At 53.5% G+C, this 10,163-nt stretch overlaps 1 protein-coding gene across 1 annotated transcript in view; it reads left to right on the forward strand.

The window, feature by feature from the left end:
* The window catches only part of CFAP99 (cilia and flagella associated protein 99), a 50,890-nt gene that overhangs the window by 4,596 nt on the left and 36,131 nt on the right, over positions 1-10,163 (forward strand). The window contains exon 2 of the mRNA XM_008058970.1: positions 6,961-7,087. Within this exon, the coding sequence (XP_008057161.1) occupies positions 6,977-7,087 (111 nt within the window). The 5' untranslated portion in view covers positions 6,961-6,976. The remainder of the gene's footprint in view (positions 1-6,960; positions 7,088-10,163) is intronic.

A 10,163-nucleotide genomic window follows, 5' to 3' on the forward strand; every position in this document is an offset into this window, starting at 1 on the left:
AAAAAAAAAAAAAAAAAAACTGGCCGGGCATAGTGGCTAGTGCCTATAATCCCAGCACTGGGAAGCCGAGGTGGGAGATTGCTTGAGCCCAGGATTTCTAGTTCAGCCTGAGCAACATAGCAAAACCTCATCTCTGCAAAAAAAGTCAAAAAAAAGTTAGCTGGACGCAGTAGCATGTACTTGCAGTTCCAGCTACTAGGGATGCCAAGGTGGAAGGATCACCTGAGGTTAGGAAGTTGAGGCTGCCGTAATGATCATGCCAATGCACTCCAGCCTAGGTGACAGAGTGAGCCCCTCAAACTCAGTAATTGTGTTTATGAGAATCGTGTCAGAGATGGCACTGGACATGAAAATAAATAAAAAGAAAGAAAAGAAAAGAAATAAAAAGACCAAGCTGACATAATCTTTGGGTGGGTCTTATCTCTGGATGGCAAAATCATCTTTCAGATTAAAACCAAGAGCAGCTGGGCTTGTAATCCCACCACTTTGGGAGGCCGAGGCGAGTGGATTGCCTGAGTCCGCAGGTTCAAGACCAGCCTGGGCAATTTGGTGAGACCTCATCTCTACAATAAATAAAAAATTAGCTGGCGTGGTAGCGTGTGCCTGTAGTTCCAGCTACTTGGAAGGCTGAAGCGGAAGGATCGCCGGAGCCTAGCAGGTGATTCTGGTGGCCGTGAGCATGCCACTGCACTCTAGCCTGGGCGATGGAGTGAGACTCCAACTCAAATAAAATAAAATAAAATAAGCCAGGCTGGGTGGTTCAGCCTGTAATCCCGCGCCTTTGGGAGGCTGAGGTGAGTGGATTGCCTGAGCCCGCGGGTTCGAGACCCGCCTGGGCAGCAAGACCTCATCTCTACAATAAATCAAAAAATCAGTTGGGTGTGGTAGTACATGCCTGTAATTCCGGCTACTCGGAAGGCTGAGGCGGAAGGATCGCTGGAGCCCAGCAGGTCAAGGCTGCGGTGGCCGGGAGCGGCCACTGCACTCCAGTCTGGACGACAGAGTGAGACTCCAACTCAAAAATAAATAAATAAATAAATAAAATAAAACCAAGAGCACAGTTCAGGGCATTTGATCCTTGTATGCTTTTACACTCACCCATGCATTCCACAGACATTCTGAGGTGCTTGCCAGGTGCCAGCTCTGGGCAGAAGGCCCTGACCAAGATGCTCAGCAGTTTGATGGAGGTTTGGGTGACATCAGAGGAGGGAAGAGCTGGCGGGAGGAAGGAAGGCTTCATAGGTGGTGATCATTGAATCGGATGTTGAGGGATGCCTAGGAACACATCAAGGAGGAAGAGAAAGAAGCGTAGCTGAGGTTCAGGAGCCACATATGAAGGGGCATCTACGCCAGTGAGAAGGCCGGTGGGTAGAGCTGGAGTGCGGGGGGGGGGAGGAGGGCAAGGGCCCCAGGGCCTGCTGACCTCGGGCTGCAAAGGGGTCAGGACATGCTGAGGAGGCCCCACTGGGTCCCACAGCAGCTGAGAACCTGGGGGACTTCTTAGCGATGGATGAAGTGAGCCCCTGACCTAAGCTGCTCCTTCCCGAACTTTCCTCACCTCAGTAGGCGGCACCTCTACCCACCCCACCCACTGAGGCTCAGGCCAAAAGCCTTTCCCCCCACCCTGTCCAGGCCCTTGGGGATACCTGGGGTGGCCAGACTGTCAGGCCTCACCTGCAGTGATGTCCAGTGTCATCTCTGACATGATTCCCATAAACACAATAACTGAGTTTGAGGGACGCTGTGGAAAGGAGCCCCCGGGGCAGCCTGAGCAAGATTCCCACCAGCTGTGACTGCTGCCCGGCAGGGCCTCTGATGCTGAAGGAGGGACAGACAGCGTCAGGGCCATTAGCAGCACCTGCTGAGAACAGGGGCTCACCAGGACCCAGGTTGCAAACTGTGGAAATGAGCATCTTTCCAGCACCCCCTCCCTCTGAGATCCCTGCACCTGCCTAGCAATGTCACTGTTTGCCCCCAGTCAGGAATTACTAGGATCAGGAACCCTGGGAAAACACTGCTACCCGAAGCCCAGGCCCCCGTGTATACCCACGGTGCTGCCTGATTGCTTGGAGATTCCTGGAGTGTCTGAGATCGTTTTCCACTTAGGAGTGAACGGAGTGGAACAAAGAGCCCCAGGGCCAGGCTCCCCCGCCATCCTCAACCCCACGGGGACACCTTCCATCCTGCATCTTCCCACCCACATTTCCCCCCCACCCTGCAGAATCCAGGACAGAGACCCCAAACCTCTTGTCCTCAGTTGTCCAGCAGACCCAGAACTGGAGCTGAGAGGACTGTGAGGCCTCACGCGCAGCTGCCACTGCCCTCCGCCACAGGCGCTCGCCTCCTGCTGGTCCCCCTGCCCACCGGAGTCACAGGATGAGGAGAAGCCCTTCCCTAGACATAGACACAGGCCCATTCCTGCTGTAGAATGGGCCTGTTTGCTCCCTGTACACTGTGTGCTCCCTGCTCTGCAGAGGGCCCATCCCCCTCCTAAACCAGAACCCCTTGGTGCTGGAGCCCGTGCCCATCATGCCTCTACTGTACCAGCTCCGGGACCACCCCCCACCACACCCCCAAAGGCCCTCATTACGCTGTGGAGTTTTAAAAAGCACCTCACAGGCCAGGCTCAGTGACTCAGTTTGTAATCCCAGCACTTTGGGAGGCCAAAGTGAGTGGATTGCCTGAGCCTGTGGGTTTGAGACCCACCCAGGTAAATTGGCAAGACCTCGTCTGTACAATAAATCAAAAAAAAAATTAGCCAGGCATGGTAGGGCGCGCCTGTAGTTCCGGCTACTTGGAAGGCTGAGGCAGAAGGATCGCCAGAACCCAGCAGGTCGAGGCTACTCCAGTCTAGGTGACAGAGTGAAAAAAAAAAAAGCACTCACTGTGGGTGACCCTAGTGAAGACAGAGAATAGGATCCATGAGCTGCCACTCACCCCATTTCTGTGCCTGCAGGAATCCCCACTGTTCTCAGCAGTGCTCCCAGTGAAAGCCACAGGCGCCCCCTCCCCACTGAGCAGTGCCCTAGAAAAGCTCTTCCTGCCCTGTAGCCTAGATATGAGGCTTCTGGCCGCGATACAGCTGCCCAGATTCACCTACCCACCAAGCAGCAGAAACCCCCTACCCATGCCTGCTGTGCTGGGTGCCTGGCCAGCTCAGACCCTCCCAGGAAAGGGAACTGCATTCAGAGAGAGGCCAAAACAGTGACTGGGTCACAAGTTACGACCCTACCCTGAATGTGCCTGGCACTGGGAAAGGTGCTTGCTGAGTCTCCTGTACCTTTCTGCTCGCAGTTGTTAACCCCCACCCCAAAGATGCAGCTAGAGGTGATCTGAGTGACCAGAGAGGATTGAGAGGACCCTGAGGGGCAGGTGAGAGCTGTGGGGAAGAGGTTTCTAGAGGTTTCCCATTGGGATGGGTAGAAGGTCTCCAGGGAGGCAGGCTGTGTTGGGTGGAAGGAGACAGCAGAGGGTATGGGGCAGCCTCACACACAAACCTCTCTTATCTTGTCAGCAGCCAAGTTTGGTTGCAGAATCCACTTCTCAGCATCTGTGGATTTGCATGGTTAATGGCCTTAATCTGGCCTCATGGCATCCAAGCGAGGAGCATCATTCTTCTCCCTTGCCCCTCCTTCATCAGGACGTACTGGCCGGCCAGGAATCCACACCATGCTGCCTTGCTGGTCTCCAGATGTGGCCAAGCCAGGGCCCAGGACCTCCAAGACCGTGCCAGTCCCGGGGTACCATCGACAGGCTTATGTAGTCCCACCAGATAAGCTCGCTTTGCTTTCTGGGACTTGGTCTCAGGGCCTATCCTTGGCTCTGGAGCTGCAAGCCAGTTCAGCAAATATTCAGATTCCAAGAGGTCCTTCTTCTGGCTCCTGCTGACGTGTGTGTTCGGGCACAACCAGGGCTGGGCCCTGAAGCAGCCCCCTAAGGGGACAGCCCCACGACAGGCCTCAGTCAGAGTGGTGCAGCCAGCAGAGAGGTGGAGACACACCACTGGCCTGATGTGGTCTCTGGCTGGGCGGGCATCACAGCCTCTTTCCCCAACCACACAGTGAGACCTGCCCAGGCAACATGCCAGGAACAGCTCCTCCTGGGGATGCCCCCTTGGAGTCCCTGCCCCCTGTCGTGACAGCCACTGTCAAGCTTCGGCTGCCTGCATCATTTTTCAGAAATTCACCATGAGGATATGACTTTGGATTATTCAACCCCTGCTTCCCAGATCTCTGCTCCCATCCCTGGGCTCCTTCCTGGAGAAGTGTGCACCTTCCAAGGCCTTCCAGGCTGGAGGTGGGTCCCCTGAGAGCTGGCACATGTTTCTCTGGTTCCTCAGGTGCCGGTGGCTGCGGTTACTTTGCATCCCTGACTCTTCCGGCACTGAAAGGTTCAGGGTATCCTCAGCTCTGAAACTTCACGATTAATTCATTATGCTGAGCACTCAGGGGACCCTGTCTATCCGGAAATGACACCCTTCAATCCTGGGCCATGCTCTTGTTTTATTTCTCTGGTCTATCTTTCTGGAACTCCTGTTAGTTGCAACGTGGACCTTCTGAAATGGTTCCCTAACTATTTTCTTAATGTTTTTCTCTGGCTTTTTTTTTTATTTTAAGAAAGCAGGATGTATTGAGAGGACAGAAAAGCTCCCACAGTGGAAGGGGACCCGAAGGGGTTGCCCCTCTCCTGCTTTCTATACTTTCATCTTGTTCTGCTCTGGGAGATTTTCTCAACTTTACGTTCTATCTCTTCTATTTATTTTTATTTATTTATTTATTTATTGAGTCAAGGTTTCACTATCACCCAAGCTGAAGTGCAATGACATGATCATGGCTTACCACAGCCTTGACTTCTAGGACTCGGGTGATCCTTCCACCTCATTTGGGACCACAGGTGCACACCACCAATGCTCAGTCAATTAATCTGGTTTTTTTTGTTTGTTTGTTTGTTTTGAGTTGGAGTCTCACTCTGTCGCCCAGACTGGAGTGCAGTGGCCACTCCCGGCCACCGCAGCCTCGACCTGCTGGACTCCGGCGATCCTTCTGCTTCAGCCTTCCAAGTAGCTAGAACTATAGGCGCGCGCAACCACGCCTGGCTAATTTTTGATTTATTGTAGAGATGAGGTCTCGCCAAGTTGCCCAGGGGGGTCTCGAACCCGCGGCCTCAGGCAGTCCACTCACCTCTGCCTCCCAAAGGTGTGGGATTACAGGCTGAGCCACTGATCCCAGCTTGTTTTTTTTTTTTGTTTTGTAGAGACAAAGTCTTGCTATGTTGCCCAGGCTGGTTTCTAACTCCTGGGCTCAGGCAGTCCTCCCCCAGTCAGCCTCTCAAAGTGCTGGAATTACAGGGGTGAGGCACTGCACCTGGTCCATAGTTCTACTATCATATTTTCACTTCCTAGAGCCCATTCCTTTTCTCTATTACTTATTCCTTGTTTCTTGGATGTTGTGTCTCTTTTTATCTCTCAGAGGGTGGTAAAGCTGTTTGTTTCTAGGCTTTTTGCTGCTTTGTGCGTTGTGTATTTTCTCCTGATTACTTTCTTGCTGGTTTCTGTGTTTTATGTCAAAATCTTCTCTGAAGTGTCTGGTGACATCTTGCCTCCCCTCCTCTTGAAGTGATGGAGGGATGGGAGGATTAACCAATGGACCATGCACCCAAGAACTGTGGGCCAGGATTGGCCTTCTTACCAAAGACCAATGTCAGTGTATATAGGTTACTTTTTCTTTTCTTTTTTCTTTCTTTTTTTTTTTTTTGAGTTGGAGTCTCACTCTGTCGCCAAGGCTGGGGTGCAGTGGCACACTCCTAGCCACCACAGCCTCGACCTGCTGGGCTCAGGGGATCCTTCCACCTCAATCTTCCAAGTAGCCGGAAACACAGGCGCACACTACTACGCCCAGCTCATTGTTTTATTTATTGTAGAGGAAAGATCTCACCATGTTGCCCAGGCTGGTCTTTTTTTTTTAAGTTATTCTCTAACCTGGTGTGTCCAGGTCTAGGGGCAGCTACCTGGAGCTGTTCCAACTTGTTGAAGAATAAAGAAGTGGTACTCCCCTTTCCTCAGCTCTGCCACCTGGCCTGGCCCAGAGTACCTGCTCCATCACAGAGCAAGAGATGGGGGTGAGAAGGGAGCCCATGTGGCCTGGTCGCTGACTGACTGTCCTGCAAAGTCTGACTGCAGCCCAAGCCTGCACACCACACCGGAGAATGAGAGCCTTTGCTGACAGGAACTGCCTTCCTCTGAGGGTGGTTTGAGGGTCTGCTGTGGTCCTTAGAGCTGATTCCTGGGGACTCAGCCTCACCTCAAGCAACTTCTCCAAGGTCTCCCAAACAGGGGCTCTGGGAAAGCCAGCACCCTCAAGCTGGTACTTTTCCAGAATGTTGTACTTGTCAGCTGTGTGCCCCCGCCTCCTACGTGCATTCTGATGATGAGGGCTCACTTTCCTCATCATTAGAATGGAAGTGTTGACCCTAAAGACACCAGGCTCCTTCCTGCCCCAACCATTTGTGATTAGGTCACCCTCACCCAGTACCTGCTGCCCCCTCGGGCAGAGCTTGATGAGGAAACTGTCACCTTCCAGGATAGCTCCGGGGACACTCAGAGGCTGTCTCTTGAGGTGCCTCTGATCTTTGACCTGGACCCCACAGGGGTCATCCATCCATGCAGCATGGCTTTGGGAACTGGGGAGCACTTGGTAGTCTAGGAACCTCGGGGTACAGGACAGAGAGATCCAGGGCTGTGGATAGTGGGGGACTAAGGGTGGACTTACCCAGGCTAGCTTTCCTGTCTTCCTATGCAGAAAGTGGGCCTCGGGGTCCCTGACCCAGTGTCCCCATTTGCCTCCAATACTCTTCCCTGCTCAAGGCCCTGGCAACCTGCTGGACTGCTGTCAGCGTTGAGGAGAGCTCTGTGGTCACATCCCAGAGGTGTGGAGGACATGACCTATGATGGTTTGTTTTCAGGGTCCTTCCTGGGAAGATGACCTACTATGGAAAGTGCATTGAAATGGTAATTGAGCAACTGGACAGATTTAAGCCTGGGAAGGACAACCCTGAGCTGTTCCTGGAGGCTGCATCTACCTCCCTGCAGGTAGGGTCAGGGATCTGCGCGGGATCCTGGGAGGCCAGGTCAATGGCCTGTCACATGGCTGTTCACTTTCCAGAAAACAGCATCAAATTTATTCCTAACAACTGCTTCCTTCCTCATGGGAGAGGCCTGAGACAAGACCCTAAGTCATGATGTTCTTTTGTGACCGAGTACTTCATTTCAAAATATAGTTCACAAGTGTTTTTTCTTCTGTCTCACTCCTAAAATGTAGCCTTGAAACATGCCTGAGTGGTTTCTTTCCTCCCTTTCTGGATGGATTAACCACAGCCTTAAGTCACCTCCGGTTTTCCACTGAGTCCCCCTCTTTGTCTTGGGGTGCTACTGGCACCCAGTATGTGCCTCAGACCAGACTCTGGTGGAAAATAGCATCGGCCAGAAGTCAGGGGACATAGCATCCATGCTGTGGTGAGCCCCTCCACTCACCACCCTCTCTTCAGAGGGCAGCTTCTCTCGAGAAACATTTCCCCCATCCCCCAAGAGCCTGTCACGCAAGGGCAGTGAGGGCGGTTGTGGCCATGACTAGTGCTGTGTTTGTGGTCACCTGAGAGTTGGTGATCACTGACCAGGCCTCCAACAGAGAGGTAAAGCTAGCCTGGGCAGTGAGACCTGGAGAGCCAAGGGACTGCAGATGTACCCCAATCTCCTTCATCTTCCTACCCACACCTGAATGCAAGCTTGGCCACTCACTGCCCAAAACCAAAATCGAGAGAGGAGAGATGGTGAAAGGAAAGTGACTTTATTCCAAAATCCAGTAGTTGGGGAGATAGCCAGCCTCATGCCTCTCATAGACCATTTCAACTTTTGGGCTGTGTGCAGGGGTTTAAAAAGAGAAACTGGGTACAGGGAGCATGCAGGAATGACAATGGGTGCTAGTCTGCGCACCTTGTTTCATGACTCTCTGGAATCATTCCCCATCCAGTGTTCGGGCTGGTACCATCTCTGAGTTGTGGATTAACCACAGCCTTGAGTCATCTCCAGGTGGGAGAAAATCCCACCACTGTCCAGTTTGCTTCAAGATTAGTCCCCGGAAATTTTTTTTTTTTTTTTGAGTTGGAGTCTCACTCTGTTGCCCAGACTGGAGTGCAGTGGCCGCTTCCGGCCACCGCAGCCTCGACCTGCTGGGCTCCGGCAACCCTTCTGCCTCAGCCTTCCGAGTAGCCAAAATTATAGGCGCGCGCTACCACGCCCGGCTGATTTTTTGATTTATTGTAGAGATGAGGTCTTGCTGTCCAGGCTGTTCTCGAACCGGCGAGCTCAGGCAATCTACTCACCTCAGCCCCCCAAAGGTGCGGGATTACAGGCTGAGCCACCGAGCCCGGCTAGTCCCCAGAAATTTTAAGCAAGCATATAGTGAGTTAAGTGAATACAACGCAAGGGAGTATCTGGTGGGAAAGGGAGAAAATAAACCTTTCAGACATGTTTCAAGGCCACATTTTAGGAGTGAGAAAGAAGAATAAAAACTTGTAAACTATATTTTGAAATGAAGTACTTGGTCACAAAAGAACAGGCCCTTGAGGCTGGCAGTCCAGTGCCTTAGCTTTTTTTTTTTTTTTTTTGAGTTGAAGTCTCACTCTTGTCACCCAGGCTGGAATGCAGTGGCATACTCACTCACTGCCACTGCAGCCTTGACCTGCTGGGCTCAGGCAATCCTTCTGCCTCAGCCTTCCAAGTAGCTGGAACTACAGGCGCACGCCACCACGCCTGGGTGGTTTTTGTGATTTATTGCAGAGACAAGGTCTCATCAAGTTGCCCAGGTTGGTCTCAAACCCCCAGCTCAGGCAAACCCCCAGCTCAGGCCTCCCAAAGTGCTGGGATTACAGGCTGAGCCACCGCACCCGGCCACACCTTAGCTCTTATCCTCCCTTCTCCAGGTGGTCCTTGTCCTTTTTGTCCCCATTTCAAGTCAAGAGACTGGTAGTCTGCTGGGCTGAAGTCTCCTCAAAGGTCTGTTCTGGCTCCAGCATCACCCGCCATTTCCGCAGCCCGCCCTCCTCGGGGCTTCCCAACCCTCCGATCACTGCCCTCACCCCACAGCTCTGGCCCCCACATCCGTCCTCCACCCATGGCAGGTGTTCAGAGAACAGAAGCCTTGGATTGCAGGGGTCTCACCTTCAGGAATTTGGGGTTTGGACCCCTCGGATAGGCCTCCAGAGGAAGCTGAACCCACAAGGGGAAATGCTGCAGGACTATCACACAGGCCACCACTTGCCTGTCGCTGCCCAGGAGCAGGGAGAGAGGACTGGCCCTCCCCTCCAAGGAAGGGGCCATTTTGGTAAATGCATTAAATAGGGATGTTTGCCTTTCACTGCAGCTGCAGCCTGTCTGTGACTGCTTCTTTAGTTTGACCTGGCCTGCGTGGGCTGGTTTACTGCCAAGGTCTTCGAGGGGCTGCCTTGGCCACACCCCAGCCCCCAGACTGCTTAGGTGGCTTCTGTGCTGTGCCCTAGGCCACAGTCTGAGCCCACCTTCTCTTGGGGCAGGGTGGGGTGGTTTCTCCTACATTAGCTGCCCTTGTAGCGGCATCCAGAAAGCCCAGAGGGGGGAAGGAGTGGGCTTCTCCCCTGTCCTGTGGCCCATCCCTGCCCCCAACTTCCAGAACGGATGCCTCCTCCCATGGGGTCCTGGAGATCCGCAAGAACTGGGGGCCAGGCAAGGCCAGTCTGCAGAGTCAGGGCCCTCAGGAGTGCCCCAACCTCAGCACCCACAGCTCCCAACTCTTTCCCTGAGTCGCTAAGCATTTTGGGGAAATGCTGAAAACAGCTGAGGCCCAAGCCCAAGCCCGTCCACGTTCTTCTTCCCCAGTGGAAGGCTCTCAGGCAGTGTGTCCTCCCTTCCCACCAGCCTGCCCCTCCCCAGGCATGACCACAGCAGATGCAGCAAAGATCCCAGGACTCCAGCCCAGAAACCCCTCTGGGAAGGGCCCCACCCTTCCCTTGTCTCCCGGCCCCATGATGCGGCCCCTCTGACTTATTCCAGGGCAGCTTCAGCAGCTCCTCTCCCTTCCCCCACCTCTCTCTTTCCCTCAGGGGGGCCTCCCACCCCTTTCTCCCTCCCCTTC

The sequence above is a fragment of the Carlito syrichta genome, unplaced genomic scaffold (assembly GCF_000164805.1).
Source record: "Carlito syrichta isolate Samal-C Ts95f unplaced genomic scaffold, Tarsius_syrichta-2.0.1 Scaffold90626, whole genome shotgun sequence".
NCBI lineage: Eukaryota > Metazoa > Chordata > Mammalia > Primates > Tarsiidae > Carlito > Carlito syrichta.